Genomic DNA, 17,337 nt, shown 5'->3' with positions numbered 1-17,337 from the left:
TTTGTAGGCATGCATTTTAATCATGTATTATTTGATGATTCGCTTTCAAGCAGCACTAAGACGGTAGCTATCCGAACGGTTTAAGTTATTTTGATTTCTTTCAATTTTGATATATTCTCTAATTAGTCTTGGCCAGTAGTAGCTAGTTTTGCACAAAACTTCAACATTATCAAAATCAATTGAGTGTCCTTGTTGGCATGCGTGTTCTGCTACTGCTGACAGTTGCATTTGGGAGAATTTAATATTTCTCTGATGTCCTTTTAGTCTCTTGCTGATCATTCGTCCTGTTTGCCCAACATAACATTTACCACTCGTGCAGTTAATCCTATACACACCTTCTGTTGATAGCTTCGGTAATACATCTTTTGTACCAGATATTAAATTCTGTATTTTATGTAGTGCCAAATCCAACTCGGATGTTTTTTTTCCAAACGTCTGGTGAGTTTATCAGTTACTCCCGCAATGTACGGTATTTTGATCGTTTTAATTACTTGGGCAGTTGCAATGCTCGTTATTTGATTTCGTTTTGGTATTCAATGCCCTGTTGATTTGTGCATCATTGTAATCGTTCATTTGCAGCGCTTCTTTAACATGTTGAATTTAACTTCTCAGACTGTCTGTCACCATCTGACACTTTCTTAGCTCGATGAATGAGCGTCTTGATAGGAGCAGATTTCTGTGCGGGGTGATGGTGTGACTCTGCATTCAGATAGGCGTCAGTGTGCATTTTATTTCGGTAAACACTGTGTTATTTTATATTTTAATGATACATTTAATTATTAGTAGAAATAGAATTAACACCCCATATTGTAACTAAAAGCAAATAAGCTGTAATTTTGTAGTCCAAGCTAAGTGTAAAATCTAAACTTCATGTGAACTGTTGAGAAAATGGGACATAAAATGCTGTGTTGGTACCTCCAAGCTGCATTTGGCATCTTTGGTCATGTCCTGATGCAGCTTGACATTGTCGTTGGCCTTCTGCAACACCTGCTTCAGCTCCTGCACCTCCTTCTCCTGAAGCTGCTTCTGAAGCAAAGCCTGATGATACAACGGCAACACCAAGGATAGGAGCTATTGGTTTGCAGCCTTAATCCACTGGCACATTGCACCACTTTATATCCATGTTGTGATGGGACATTTATCCCTTGGGTTTAATTTGAGATAAATAGAATAGCACAATGTTAACAGGGGCAATATCATGATGTGGGCTCTGGGAGGTTTTTAGTGTTATTTTACTTGCAAGCTATAGCATATCAAGAATCCGTGTAAATAAACCGCAATTGAATAACCAGTCGTTTTTTTGTTACATTAATGTATATAAATTGTTAATTTAATATAAAGGTTGTTAAGTTATTAAAGTGTTTTTGTTAAAATTACTGAAATTGTTTTTTTTGTTATCACATGTAAAAAGGGCTATTGCTATGCAAGTTTATTTTTAGCTCATCCTGTAGTCTTTACAATTCTACAGAACATCAAATACAGAGGCTCCTTAAACTAAATGTGCAGTACGTGGCATACTACCGTAGCACATCCATGGTTACCAAGCTCGGACTGCGATTTAGTTTTTTTATGTATTTAAATATTTTGAATTGTTCAAATCAATTTAATTACTCAAATCACAAGCCCAAGGGTTCTCAAGCTGACAGAATGCCAGGTAAAAGAGCCTTAGAATAAAATCAATTCAGATACGAAAAATGTATTGCAGTAATTATAGACCAATGCTGTAAGGTGTAACACAGTGAAAAAACACATCAGTAAAAGAGATGACGATTGTCAAATAAGCGACAAAATGCCTTACAAAATGCCTTTCAAAATAATGCATACAATTGATGACCATGGAAAAACAAAGTGATTAAATCTGCGATGGAAAATGCTATATTAACATCTGTTCAGTATGCATGATGGACAGCGAATTTAAAAACGAGCATCTGCATCAGCGTAGAACTGAAATAAAAAGTATTGATGCAATTAAAAATGGCTGGTTTCAAAAGCAACACCAACCTTGTCAAATTCAGCTTGTAAGGCATTGTGCTCATTCTTAGTGTGCTGCAGCTCCTGGCCAAGCTTCGTCTTTGTCTGGCTCAGCTGTTGGTCCAAGCCAATGATGTTGTGCTCCAGCCTTGCCACCTCCTACAATGGGAACACACTGCTACCATCAAGCAGCCCTGGATAAGCCACTAATTTGCGTGTACAACACAAGTGGAATTTACGCAGTAACGTTTCGAAATACCACAGCTCAATGTTTCAACATCATATCCAGCCTTTATGTAACAGACACAAATTATGGCACTGCCAGTCCACATTGAAATGAGTTGATAAAATAAACTGTTACAGACCTTTAGAGATTTTAGCACATGAAAATATGAGACTGATCTAATGATTCTCATTTGCTACCTTCTCTATTTGCCGTAACTTTAACAAATCAACCATTACCATTGAATATTGGTTCAATAAAACAAACAATATTTTTTATTTAGCATGCAAGAGTTTGTGGTCAACAGACAGGTCAAATATAATGTGTGAAGGAATTGTCGGATGAGTGTGGATCTTAAAGAATCAACTTCCCTTTAACATTTGATCTTCCATTCAATTTGGGCAACCATCTCACTGCAAGAAATATCCATGATCCATATGCTATATTTACCTTCAATAACTGGTAACGTCTATTTATGTACTGGCAAATCCAAATCGATATTATGAGTTCAATAGGTTGTACACATTCTGATTTATGGTGAGTTTTGACATTGCAAAATCAATGTTTAGAAATCGTTTTTATAAATATTTGCACATTAGTTATGATCTTTCAAACCAATTTAATGCAATTATATAAAACGTTTCAACAAAGGGCCAAAATACATCATGAGGAAAGGTGCTTCATTTTAATAAATGCACTCATGTTTTTATGTTAACATTGTTGAATGTAGCGCATCGCAGACATGTTAAACTTAATGAGATAAGCAAACAAGCAAATGGAGCAGCATTACATCGTGTTCTGTCAAAACAGTCAACCACAGCCCTTTGAGAATGTCCACTTCCCGAATTATTGTGCATATGCCTGAGCAAGTCTAATCGATTTTCTATCTTTCAATACTGCAATTGTTCATAACTCATGAATGATTGCTCCCTACTTGAATGGGCAATACCCAACTGCATAGAGGAGAATAGGTGGTGCATGTAGGAGACAGCAGAGCAAGCAGGTAAATAAACAACCTGTGCAGAGTTGGCACGTTATCCTCCCACGTGCTCGGGTGTTCTCCAGGTACTCCAGTTTATTCCCATTGAATTAGCAAAACAAGAGTATGACTCAACAGGGCGTTTAACGGCTAATATTAGAGCTGGAACAAAGAATTAAGCAAAAACGTTTCCTAGTTTATTACTTAGGTCCCCGTCTCCCAAAGGAGGGAAACCCTAAACAAACCACACCCACACACCCAGTGTGACGTGCCTCATGATGCCAATTACATCAATAAATCCCATCCATCATCTTCCATCCAGTGGCACGCATGGGAAAAGAGGCTATACCTTTTCCAATTCTTGTCATGTTATTGCATAATTCAAGGACTCGAACAGATAATCAGTAGAGTAAAACATTAGTTAAATATTCAAATAGCACAGACAGTTAATATGAAACAATTTGGTTAAAAATGTATCACGAGAAAAATATTATTAAAGGCACATGTCCAGGATTACACGAAACTTTTTTTTAACAAAAATGCAATTGCAAGACAAGAAGTCTAAGAATGTAAATATCCACAACTATGGAAAAATTAAAAGGAAACACACCTTAGGACATTTTAAAAATGTTAATAATAAAAGTGAATGTTCAATAGAGTGCATAGATCAACCATTACGTACATGTTAAGCCTGTGACCACAAGTGTAAGACAAAAACTGCAGGTGTAGCAGATGTAAATTAAGCGCACGCAGTGACCTCTTGCTGTTCTCTCTCCTTGTCCTTGAGGCGCTGCTCTGCCGCCAGGCGTGCCGACTCGGCGTTCTGTCGCTGGCAGTTCATCTCCTCTGCCACGTGCTTCAGCTTCTGCTCCAGCGCAGTCACCTTCACACCAGCAGCAGCAACCAAAACATCATGCACATGAGGAAAATAAGCATCGTTTAGCTGTGGGGCACGTTGGCAACAAAAGATAGCTCCTGTAAGACGGTAGAGTCGGTAGGCAGTGCCAGGGCCATTCACATATCGTCAGCTTTTAAATGATACCTCAATTCATTGAAATTGGTGGAGTGGTTTAGAAGTGTATCTTAACAAACATACAATTACATTTTCCCATGATAGATACCCTCCACCTTAAGTACTAACTAAAGAACAGCTTCAATTGTACAGCATATCATCATACCTTGCTTGGTTCTGCTGCTTTATAAATTGCTGGACAAAAAAAGTATGTGCATCAACAATTTGCATTACACCTTGATGGTAAGTTAATAGTGTACCTAAAATACTTGTTCTTCTACATTCAACATGATGCAGACTCATCTCCCCAAAAGCATTGCTTCAAGCATTCTTGCCTGCTGGCCACGATGGAGTGAGAGCACAGATAACAGCCGGCCAATATAAAGCATCTCCTATGGGTGCGTGCATTCGTTAACTTGGCTCAGTTCCCAAGATGTAATTAATGCAGGCCTGAAGGCTGCAGGATACATGGAACCAAGGTGTCAGTAAGACGAAGCAATAATACCTTGGCAACTGCCTGCTCGTGCTGAATGTTCAAGCGAGACAGTGCATTCTGGGACTTGACCAGGCTTTGCTCCTTCTCTGCCAGTTCTGTCCGAGCTGAGTCCAGCTGTCCCATGGCAACGTTCAGCTTGCTGGCATAGCTCTCCAGCTCCATCTCCTGGTGATGCACTCGCTGCTCCAACTCCCTCTCTTCATTAAAATACCAAAAAATGCAAGAGGTGAGCGACCACGTACAGCAAAAGCTTGCACAGCAATGTAACAATCGCTAGTTGTCAATGTTTTCAAAGTGTGCATTATTTCGTGAAATGCACTCATTGTAATTTATAACTTTGTATTCGTTTTTCTCTCCAAGAAAAACTTGCTTGAAAATAACTCTGGACATGGAAACTGCCACGAGCAGACTATCCACTAACTATAAACCAAAATAAATGTACAAAAAATCTGAGCAAACTCTTAAACAACAATCACTTCAATTAATATTGCATCTAAATGGAAGTGCATCCCCATGATGCGTAACAAAAAAAACTACATTTGGGTAGGAGGTTGGGGGAGGGGTTGGAGCAACACCAATGCCTTTCCACAAACGAGACCCAGGACATCAATGTATGTGTGTGGTGGGGTGGCATTCAAGGTCACATTGCAAATTACAAAAATGCTTTAAAAAATTTCATAACAGATTCCTCTGTCCATCCAGCAGTATAAAATGGGTAAACGAGTTTGTCGATCGGCAGGTCGTATTACGCTGGGGTAAAGTGTGGATACTCGCGCCTCTTCAAAGACGTTTGGGCAGGGTGGAAGAAGAAACAAAACACTATAGCTGGGCTCCCTCTAGTGGTGGTTCTTCCACCAGCAGTGGTGTGAATAAGCAATTGCAGGACTGCATCTTCAACTTGAAGTAGCACGGTTGGCTATGTATGGTGCGATTAGTGCGGCTGGCTACGTACGGTGTGAAAGATGTTCAACATACATATATGTGACAGAAGTAATATTGGGTTAGCTCTCCAACACACTGGTGTGCTGAAGAAGTAACTAATTGGCATATTTTGTTTACGTAACAAAACTTAATAATTGGCTGTGTCGGGTTTAACGACACATTTATATTTACAAGATCCAACCCAAAAAAACACTTTATTCCGGAGAAGAAACACCAAAACCTACCTTGGCTACGAGAAGGTATACTTTCATCAGCCAAATTATAGGTGGGCATTCCGCACCGCTCCCGCCCAAAAGCAGCGCCACCATCTCGAGCAGCGGCACTCGCCCCGACCGGCTGCTTGTCTGCCACGGGCACTGCGAAGGAGCCCGGCTTAGGGGGCACCACCTCGAGCGAGGAGAGCGCGGTGCAGCAGCGTTTAGCGGCTGACACCGGCTCATTCTCCCAGGGGAACACCGACGAGGTGGAGGTGCGCTTGAGAGGCGTGTCCCCCGTGAAGAGGCCGCAGCGGGCCGGCGTCGTGGTGTTCTGCTTCTGCCACGAGAAGATGGAGGACGAGGCCTGCTGCCGACCGATGGCCTGCCGACTCGTGGAAGTGGCCGCCTGCGTCTGGTTCACCAGCTGAAAGATCACAGAAAATCTCAGGAGTACTTTCACTTCTCTCATATTCGATCAAACTTTGGAGTTTTGTTCTTGTGTTTTAATGAGGAGCTTGTCACGAGATTAATAGTAAACCAAAAAATTGCATCACAACAATGTTAAGCACAGTCCTTTTAATGCCGAATGATCTCCTTTTTTACCCTTGCCTGATAGTTTTGAGAAGGCATATTATACCACACTTTCAATGACCACAACAGCTTACAGATATACGAACTGTACAATTTTAGTTTAATAAAAAACTTACTTTGATTTGCAGAACTTTCAGCTCATTTTCAAGGTTTTTCCGCTCTGCCACTTCTGTGCTGTACTTCTCATACAGTTGTTCAAATTTGTCATGAGATGTGTTCCTTTCTGCAATAAAAAAGACCTGCATTGAATGCCTTTGACTAAATATGCGTGATGGTAAAGCACCAAGTAAATCATCGAAGTGAAATCCAAAACAAAAATGAACCAAGCAAATTAAATCACTGGAAGTGAATTGCCATGCTTCAGGTTAAGCTATGCTGAATGTAGAAACATTCTAGAGCAAAACAAAGTGAATCAATAACACTTACCTCGTGTTTCAGGATATATCGTAGAGTTATTTGCTCCTTTGTGATGTGGCGTGGAAAAAGATTGGAGCTCAGAAGAAGAGACACTTGACCGGCACTCCAATTCATTTTTGCACCTTTCGAGAGAAAGTTTCAGAACAGCTCTGTATCAGAAGCATTACTAAATGGCTTCAGCAAGACCAGCGGCACACATTAAGCCAACAGAACAATGTGTACTTATATCACTGGTCCTGAGATAATAGAAACAAGTCCAGTATTTGTTTACCAACAGACGGGGCTACGTAATTGTCCTTATGTGTTCAGTTAATTGTGAATTGTTAAGCCTGCCTGACACAAAACAATGGACTGGATTCAGTTGCCTGAGGCTTAAAGTTGAAGAAAACTGAACAAAAATGCCTAAGTCATGGAAATTTACGAGCTTTCATTGCAAATAAAAAAATACATTCATTCATACACAACAATGTAAAGGCAGCATCACTGTTGTGCAAACAGCTTCTTTAACGGATTTATAAATCACTTAATTAATGAGTGCCTTGCCAAGGATTGCATAATTACATTTGCTTTCTGTCAGTTCAATGAGCTTGGAAATTATTTTAATCTTGAAATCATTTTTTTTCAGCTCAAATTAACACATGTGGAATTCATATTAAGCAGAGTTGCAGAAAGTGTCCCTCATGATACATGCATACTGTTCAGTATCTTACATAGTTAAAAAAAATAAGTTTAGTTTTTCACTTGTGCACCCAAGGGTTTTAACCTAAATGTCAATACATCGTGGCCCACAGTCTGGACATGATACATCAGCTTCTTATACCATCAATAACGTCTGAAAAGTTGTTTGCAAGGACTGGCTAGTTGTGTTTAAACAATTCTATCTCCGTGATCACTCAAAATGATAAATATTCTTCAAGGATCCATAAATTTTTCTTATATTCTATTGTACGCAATTAGTTTTTTATTTAAATAAAAACTTTCCAGAGACTGGTCATTAATGAAGAAGTTATTTATTTATGCTACTTTCTAACATAACTCTACATAATCCTCTCCAATTTTTTTCCAAGAGGGTAAGAAGTTCATTATTCCCAGTGCACGATGCACATGGCTCTATTTTCTTATTAAACATAATCATTAGTGTACAGTTATGTCGATACTATATCCCAAAGATGGCAATAAAATAAATATTAAAAAAAAATACACAATGTGTGTATTGAGAACTGGTAATTTCATCTCGTGCAAAGTTTGGGCACACCAGTCTTCCATTTAACAAGTGAGACATTTCAACTACGGAAATGAAACTGTCGTCACCGTGAGTCTGATCATTCCCACCATCCCATTACACTTCGACACAAAACCAATGAGGGGAGATTGGGATGGACAGTTGTGCACACGACTCGATTACTAATCCAACCTACCAAGAAACGTGTCTGCTTCTTTCGCCGGATTATAAATGGAGCTGCATTTATTACTGTCACCCTGACTGTGGAGTCTGTGCCTATTCTCCTTATTGTGATGGTGGGGTATTCCAGAGTGATGAATACAATTTTTTTGCTGCAGAAGAAACGTCTGGCTTCTTAGGTGAATGGCTGGCATTGCCATAATGTGTTCAGATTATGCATATTCTTAGACAATCCAATGTCAAATGATTTCTTGTTTTTAACTACACCGACCAACAACCTGTTGATAACCAGCTGAGCGGTGTTTACCTCTTGAGCTCCTGCTCGATCTTGTCTGTGTGCAAGCGTGCCGAGGTGAGCTGGCCCTCCAGGCAGTTCGCCTGCGTCTCGCGCTGCTGCAGCTCGTGACTCAACTTCTGCCGTGCGGCTTGTAGCGAATCACACGCATCCATCAAGCTCTGGTTCTCCCGCTTCAAGGCAGAGATCTCCGACTTTGCCTCCTCCACCTGAGATAACAGCACCACCGACGCTCCAGATTACCACGGTTGGCCAAGTACGGTGCGAAATAAGTTCAACATACATAAGTTGCGTATTGCACAATTTACAAAATGAAATACAAATTTAACGTACGCATGCCATTGATATTTTATGCATCAAAAAAACGCATTGCAATTTTCTGCACAGCATGAGTTTGCAAGAAAACTGCAAAGTTAATGATGGGGAATTCAGTAACTTGTTCCGCAGGAACTTGTGGAAAACTCCAGCATGTGAATTTCGTTTCATTTGGAATAATATAATTGAAATTATTTAAGAATAAAACATTTCCCTTATGTTCTAAAAATGTAAATGGAATGTTACTCAAAGAACCAAATCTTCTCCGGTGTAAAAAGTACCACACTTTGAAGGGTGCCCATGACGTACAGGTCGTAGTAAGGTGATAGGGCCAAAAAGCTGGGGTGTCAGGCCATTATCTGAATCAAAACGTTAAGCCAAGAGCATCTCCCTGATCAAACAAGCATGGGGGCTGTGCTCACCTCCAATGCCTGTGCTGGAAATGTAAAACTTGTTGCTCACAATCAGTCGCTATTGTGTAAAGATCCAACAAAAACTGACGTTGCCAACAATAAAACACCAGCTGCTTAATGATTTCTGATGAGCTGTGTTAAAACACTGCTTTGAAACGGTCATAACACGTAATTAAATAACTGCATTAGCAGCGGTGTCCAAGCAAACCGAAAACGCGTTATCGTTATTAACACCACCGTAACATATTTTCCTCGACATGTGCAATGCCAAGTTTGAGTTTAATATACATTCAATTCAATCTACTGAGAGCAACAGTTATGAATTATACTTTTGTTGGTCAATTCTTTTTTTGTTTAAACATATTTCAAGTCGAATTTACTTCAACACTATTGCGCCTCATGGAATAAGAAGGCTGCGATGCTGCTTGTGGGCAGGTAACTGGGCTTATAAATTATATTGAAAGGCGACTTGAGTACAAGTGAGTTTGGCACATCGAGGTGCCTGGGTGTGGGGTTGCCCCCGACCTTCTGCTTCTGTTTCTCGCAGGCGGCTTCCACTGTGTCCATGTGCAGCTGGCGCTGGCGCTGATCCTTGCGCAGCTTTTCCAGCTGCGCCTCCATCTCCGTGATCTTCTGCAGGGCCCGTGCGGGCAGCCCATCCTTCCACTCCTCCACAGCCCAGCTCATGGTGGCGCCTCAACCACACGCTATAGCGGTCCAGGGGAAAGTTGCAGAAAACTGTTTAAGTACAACATTTGCTCCCAATTATATCCATGTTACTTTAGAATATTTTACTAAACTTGCTAGTTAAATGCAAGCATCTGCAGATTATAGCTGTACCATCAACTGTCTTGTCATCAGGGGATTCTGGTTTTAGTCAGGACTTTACCCTGCAGAGGCCGTTCAGGGCATCTACAAATTGATTACACCTTAATGTATTTGTCTGTATTCATGCATTCGCCTGTGACCAAATTACTCGGAATCGCCAGGTCTCCAAAGCTTAGCAGATTCTGGATGGAGCATTTAAACATGGGCTGCTGCTTGGGTTCGTTGTGGGCAGAAGGCGAACACCAACCCTCGCTGGCCAGCGTGGTGAAGTATGGTCAAACCAGCCCATAACCGACACGGCACGGACAGGCCCTCACATAGTACCGTAGGGGGTTGGCGAAATGTATGTGCAGCTATAATAACATGTGGCATGTTCATGCCATTGCACGTTACATTATTGGCAGTGTAATAACGGTAATGCTATACATGTTTCATTACAGCTTTAAGTTGTAATTTCAGTCTTTAACACTTGAAGCGGCACTTAAAATCTGTGACGCTTGCGACGGCATCGTCGGCCATGATCCATCCACTGCTGGATCAAGACCTCCAACCAAAGCCGCCGTGACCATAGCGGCCACTTTAGCATCATTTACAGCCAAAACCAAGCTCCACGAAGTAGACACGCGTGTTGGATGGACGCTTACCCGCGATTATCACGACGAGTGCTGTCCCCCCGTGGCAATGCAACGCAAGGAATTCAAACCGCGAAAGTCCACACCGCCAGGGCCGCAACACGGCCGCTCGCTCGGCTTGAACGCGGCGCCAGACTCCAAACACATAATCACGTGCCGCGCGGCGCGCTCTGCCATTGGTCCAATTCGATTTCGTCGGCTTCACCCATTCGTCGCGCCGTTTAGCCAATGGGAGCGCGGTCACTGGATTTAAACGTTGGGCAGTTCGAGTAACGGTCCCCTCCACCACCGGAAGAGGAAGAGACCCGGCGGTGTTTACGCGAATAAAACGCGAGTTCGTCTTCCGGAAGGGGAATGGGCGGGTTGGGGGCAGCCTCGCCGGGAACCACGTGCGCTCGCCGCTCTCTTCCGAGAGATGTTTTCCACATTCAGATAATAACATCATTAATTAATTAATAATATAGGGGTTTCTCCCTTTTTTCTGGCAACAAAACTGAAAACTTTTTACAAGGAATCATGTGTGCATTATGACCACAATACTTTGACCACAAACCAAAAAGGGAAAAAACTCTATTTTAATATTTTGGTACTGGCAAAGGAGGTCTAATGATGTAGCTGCTCACCCCGAGCCCTCATTACTCTGATAGTGGATTGTCTTTGAGCTGTACGCCTCTTGGCGTCCTCTGGTCTCGCACCAATTGAGACGAGGCTCAAAAGAAAGCCGTGTGGACCAATCAGTTTCAAGGACAATGCATATATTATGAGAGTGTGTTTTTTGTTTGCATTTTGACCACAAGTATTGTGGTTAATGCAGACATGATTCCTTGTACAAAGGTTTCAGTTTTGTCAGAAAAAAGGGGAAAACCCCTATTATTATATTTTGGTACTGGCAAAGGTCTAATGATGTAAATAATTAATTTGCTTCAAATCAAGATTGAAATAATTAATTACATTGAGTTTAACACGTAGGCTTTCGCGACCAATAACCTTCATAATTGGCTGTGTAGGTGGTGGCAGGTTTCACGACACACATCTACGCGATCTAACAATAAAACGGGTTAAGATGCTCAAACACCAAATATAAACTTTTTGCAAGGAATGATCGCTCTCGGAGTAAGCAGGGAGATTAGAATGAGAATATTTGCTGATACATACTTGGAGGAATCGGATGAGCTATGGAGCTCTTTTTCACGGATGTCCTTACAGTCAGGGCAGGTCAGAACGTCTCAACAACAGACAATACAAAAACACAATAGGAGTGCAACGTATAGGAAGTAAAGGTAAACAAATCACTTAAAACAAGTTAATGTTAAAGGATATTGAGTTCAGAAGCTCTGATTTTCAAGGGCGACTCGGCCGGTAGACAACAAAAACATTCCACAATTGCAGATAAAAAACTTAACCAAATCAATGTATATTGTAACATTACATTCACAACTTAAACTTTAGTGATTTTTATACGGTAGTTAATTTAAATGAGGATAGTTGACGGAATGGATATTCTAAGGGCCATTGCCCAACACGTCACCTTTTAAGGCCATCGTGTTAATGATTAATGATTAAGGTTCATTATTTGTTTCTTTCGGTTAAGTCACGTCTAAAGATAAAATAATAAATTAAATAATAGAATACGACGTTTCGATTGCAACACAAGCAATCATCATCAGGTATAATGAAATAGCGACATAAAATATAACCAGAAAACTATAGACAGACATATTAGCAGACAGATATCACCAAGATACATAGAGAGAACAACACAGGTAACAGAGAGAGGTGGTCGTCTCTGTGGGGTGGCCTTAAATAGACAGAGGAGGGCGGACGCAGAGAGAGGGAGGGGGGTTAGAGAAAAAATTAGCATATCAATGAGTGGACAACAAAACGTGGTGCTGCAAGTGCGATGACACGGCAAGCAAGCCTGAAAATCAGGAGAAGGACACACTAAAATTAAATAACCTAGTAAAATATCGAAATGTAATACAACACAGAGGGTCGGTCAACACACAATTAACGCATAGCCTGGTTGATTACGTATTTCAAAGATTGCTAAGTTAGAATTTAAGTGTGAACATTCCAAAGAAAGGACACAGGCAGAGAGAGCAAGTAGTCAGAGAGAGAGAAAAAAAGAAGATAAGTTTAAAACTTCCCCGTAGAAGTGGTTCAATCTTAATTTTTTTTTGTGTCCTTTCTTTGGAATGTTCACACTTAAATTCTAACTTAGCAATCTTTGAAATACGTAATCAACCAGGCTATGCGTTAATTGTGTGTTGACCGACCCTCTGTGTTGTATTACATTACATTTCGATATTTTACTAGGTTATTTAATTTTAGTGTGTCCTTCTCCTGATTTTCAGGCTTGCTTGCCGTGTCATCGCACTTGCAGCACCACGTTTTGTTGTCCACTCATTGATATGCTAATTTTTTCTCTAACCCCCCTCCCTCTCTCTGCGTCCGCCCTCCTCTGTCTATTTAAGGCCACCCCACAGAGACGACCACCTCTCTCTGTTACCTGTGTTGTTCTCTCTATGTATCTTGGTGATATCTGTCTGCTAATATGTCTGTCTATAGTTTTCTGGTTATATTTTATGTCGCTATTTCATTATACCTGATGATGATTGCTTGTGTTGCAATCGAAACGTCGTATTCTATTATTTAATTTATTATTTTATCTTTAGACGTGACTTAACCGAAAGAAACAAATAATAATTCCTGCAGTCACGAAAGTTCTAAAAAATTAAGAATGATTAAGGTTCGTTGTTATATGCACGAGGCAGTATGATCAACATCGGTATTTATTTTGCATCACCAGTAACCGGGTGAATTAAAAATACCGGGCAAAAAAATTAACCGGTTTTTCACACTTCAAGTCTAGAAGTGTATCGCAAGAAATGCAACATCGAGTATGAACCATAAAGCCAGTTGTAATTACTGGCGAAACGTCGAACTCAGATTGTAAATGTTGTGGCTTGGCTCTCCAATACACCGGTGTGCTGTACTAGTGACGAATTGGCATGTTCTGTTTACGTGACAACCCTTACTAGTTGGCTGTGTCGGGTGGTGGCGGGTTTTAACGACACATTTATATATTTACGCGATCTAACCCAAAACACATCTATGATGGATATTGGTCGCGAAAGCCAATTACGTGTTAAAACGAGGATGAACCTGTTAACTGAGAAACGAAGGGAGCGGTTATGGAACACACAGCTCGCGATCCAGAAAACTCAACACGGTCGTCAATCACACTACTACTGCTTTTGCAATCCACAGATCGCCAGTTCGATTAGATTTCCCGGGGCGGCAATTGAAAGAATGAGGTTGCACATTTTAACTGAAAAACAGGGGCAAATAAATGTATCATATGGTGACTTGGGCCGCCGTGCTGTTTGTACTTTAACTGCATTCGTAAATAAAATGCCACTGGGAACAATTCCGTGGTTACCGTGTAAGTTGAGTACACTATACAATACAATTTTGATTTATATGGCGTTTAAATAACAATCGCTTATAGTTGAATCTTTACACTGAAAATGCATAATATCTGTTGATTAAGATTCACGCAGATTGTGATGAAACTTATTCCATTCGGCTTATAAAAATATGTTTGAGTCACCCATTCTGAGAATTATACGTGGGCGTTACATCACTTGCCACCGATGTTATTCGTGGTCTGGTTCATGACTCATTAGTGCTAACCACTGCGCCACCGTTCCCCCAGGTAAGCTTCTAAAACATAATTTGTGATGAGTTCCTCACGTGTTCCCTTGTAGGGCAGTGTTATTGACTGTGTTGGGTTTTTAATGTATGCTTGTGTGGCACTGCCAATGCAGTGTCTCCGTTTTGTTTTCGTTTCGTTTTTGTCAATTTATCACGTTTACCTCCACGATTTTAACCGGTTGGGGGCAGTCTAGCACTGAGTGGGAAATGTCACCTTTTCAGCCTGGATACGAAAGCCATGGGTTTTTCACACTTGAACAGGTGTAATTATTCTGAAGTATTTGGTTTTTCACATTTTCACACCCGTTTTAGAAACGTTTCATCATCCATATCAACAGCCGCGGTAGATCCGCTGCTGGGATCAGGCATCGCCATTCGTCATGGTCTTGCGATGCCATAATCCATCTCGTTCCTGCGGATGCAATGATCTCATTGGGGTTCATCTCTGTGGGGTTCATCATCCTGTCGGGCACGTTCCATCTTTAGCCATCATCCCTTCGAGCGATGTGTCCTTTCCAAGCCCAGTTTTCCTAACCATCAATATAATGTCTCTAATTTGTTCTTTGATCCTGTACATGTGTTCCGCTATTTGTGACAGTACATATTCACCATGCTTCTTTGTGTACTTTTTATATTTTGTTCCTTTGTGTTTGGAAGTACCCATCAGTCCCGTACATATTTTATAGTGTCTGTACTGATTGAAAACTTTCCTCTTCGAAAACATTGGTATGTAGCTTGAGATTATAAAATGTAATTTTCCAAAAATCACTCTAACCTAATCTTGCTCGCCTCTTATTTTATAATTCGTTATCTCAATTTTCCTTAAATAATTGCGCTGATTATACCTACTCTGTTGTGTTTTTCATTGCTTTCTTCCAACAATAGTTTAGTTAACTTGTTGTACATCACCACATTTTTCTAAATGGTTTGGGAAAAGATGGCTAGAAGTGTTGATATCATGTGTGGGTGAATTGATTCATCCATAATACAGGTTTTTGTTTGGGTTAGATCGCATAAATATAAATGTGTCTTTAAACCCGCCAATTAGTAAAGTTTGTCACGTAAACAGAACATACCAATTCGTTACTATTCCAGCACACCAGTGTGTTGGAGAGAAAATCCACAACATTTACAATCTGAGTACTATTGATTCATATTCTCAAATTGCAAGCCATCTTTTACTGAATGAAGGTTTTCACAAATAGATGTCAACACTTTTGGTTTGTGTCGTGTTCGTATTTGGTCCTCAATACCCAACATTCAATAATACCTGTTCTGCCCTTCTACTGCCCATCTTCATGAAGAGCTTTCCTGCATCAATTTATTTGTTTTTTACGACTGTGTGTTTTTTTAGTTGTGCTGTATAACTCTCAGATGTGTTTTCTGGTTGTAGAGTACTGCGTGTTGCATGATATCCGACTTTTCCCTTCACATGCTGAGAGCTTGTTTAGGAAATGAACGACATCTGTAAGCAGATGCTACAGCTGCCAATAGTATGGCCTCATTTACATAAGAATGTGCAGTGAAACGTCAGACATCATACCGCACAACGTACGATACAAACCGAAAATACATCAGGCATCTTTACTAGTGTATGTTCATTATATGATCACTTGGATATTTATTTTCTTCCTAAACCACTAACTAGGCATACAAGTTAAAATATAGTAATATATCTTTCCCTCTGAAATAATCATTCATACACGTAACCAAATGCCTGTTTACTTAAGTAATTCCTGTGCCTGTGCACATGCTAGACGCACTAGAGAATTTCCCTTTGTTATAGAAGGGAGTACTATTATTTATTCTGACCGGAGTTATTTTGAGCTAATATATGTGTGTTTGTATTCTTTGGAAATAAATATTTTAGAGGTGGTTTTGTTCTCAAATAAGTAGCTTACGGCCTCTTTACAAAGCGAGGACCTCCTTTATTATTTGGAACATGACCCATTTACTGCAGCCGCTTAATCTTGGCATGCCACCAGCGCACAATGGCCTTCTGTTACACAAAGCGATGCGGACGTTTTAACGACATCCGTAAGCAGATGGTAGAGCTGCTGATTGTGTACCAGAACACGACTGCAGCGCAGAGATTTGAGTAAGACCCAGTGATCTACCTCGGTGTCGAATGTATATGCACCAGAAGGCAATAAAGGACAGCAGGCAAAAGGTTTCGCCATTCATTATGAGCTTTAACACAGTTTTGTACATACAGAATTGTGATTAGGATGAAAAATAAACCCTTATTTGTAAAACACAAAAACCTCCACATGTTGCATTTCTCTGATATGTTTGTTGGTTGTATCACCTGTTGTTTTTGAATGATGTGAATTCATTTGCATCAATTTTTTAAAGAAGCTCTCAATATGTAGAGCAAAAACGTTGGCTATCATTTAAGAATGTTGAACTTCCTTCACACCGTATGCAGCCAACCGTGCTAATCGGAGGTGCAAAAAGTGCCCGGAAGATTCAGAAAACACATTGGGACAGCTATGCAGCACAACCGCAAAAAGTACGTGGTAGTACTACACGTGCTTTTGTGTGGTAACGTGTTAATAGTTGGGTGTAATTTCATGAAATCTCCGTTCGCAAAAATTGAAGTGATTGTGTATGGAACATCAAAAATTCACGCGACCACGGAGAGAACGTGCAAACTCCAAATATACCAGGCGAGGAAGATAATTTGCGAGTAATGTATCTACTTTTGTCCATGACGTCTGCACACATGGACTATGCCTTTTCGAATATCCTCATAAGATATTTTACATGCACTTTAAAGCAGACAGTTAATAATTATCCACAGTATTAACCAGGGCAACCACCGGGTGTCAAACCATGAACTTCTGCAACAAGTGGCAAATGCACTACTGCTCGGCCACATCACAGATCGACATTACTATTGCAGGC

The 17,337-nt window shown here is 40.5% G+C and overlaps 1 protein-coding gene across 3 annotated transcripts in view; it reads right to left on the bottom strand.

The window, feature by feature from the left end:
• The window catches only part of CENPF (centromere protein F), a 28,147-nt gene extending 17,283 nt beyond the window's left edge, over nt 1–10,864 (bottom strand). For all 3 annotated transcript variants that reach the window (XM_078606348.1, XM_078606350.1, XM_078606349.1), the window contains exons 1-10: nt 10,726–10,864; nt 9,779–9,960; nt 8,538–8,734; nt 6,838–6,950; nt 6,528–6,634; nt 5,848–6,244; nt 4,691–4,878; nt 3,931–4,056; nt 2,002–2,130; nt 916–1,038 (exon numbers count right to left, since the gene is read on the bottom strand). In XM_078606348.1, the coding sequence (XP_078462474.1) occupies nt 916–1,038; nt 2,002–2,130; nt 3,931–4,056; nt 4,691–4,878; nt 5,848–6,244; nt 6,528–6,634; nt 6,838–6,950; nt 8,538–8,734; nt 9,779–9,940 (1,542 nt within the window). In that variant the 5' untranslated portion in view covers nt 9,941–9,960; nt 10,726–10,864. The remainder of the gene's footprint in view (nt 1–915; nt 1,039–2,001; nt 2,131–3,930; nt 4,057–4,690; nt 4,879–5,847; nt 6,245–6,527; nt 6,635–6,837; nt 6,951–8,537; nt 8,735–9,778; nt 9,961–10,725) is intronic.
• Between the last annotated feature and the right edge of the window lie 6,473 nt (nt 10,865–17,337).

This window comes from Lampetra planeri, chromosome 25 (genome assembly GCF_965212315.1).
Source record: "Lampetra planeri chromosome 25, kcLamPlan1.2.h2, whole genome shotgun sequence".
Lineage (NCBI taxonomy): Eukaryota > Metazoa > Chordata > Hyperoartia > Petromyzontiformes > Petromyzontidae > Lampetra > Lampetra planeri.
The sequence above is the reverse complement of the archived record's forward strand: the minus strand, read 5'-3'. Positions and strand labels throughout refer to the sequence as shown.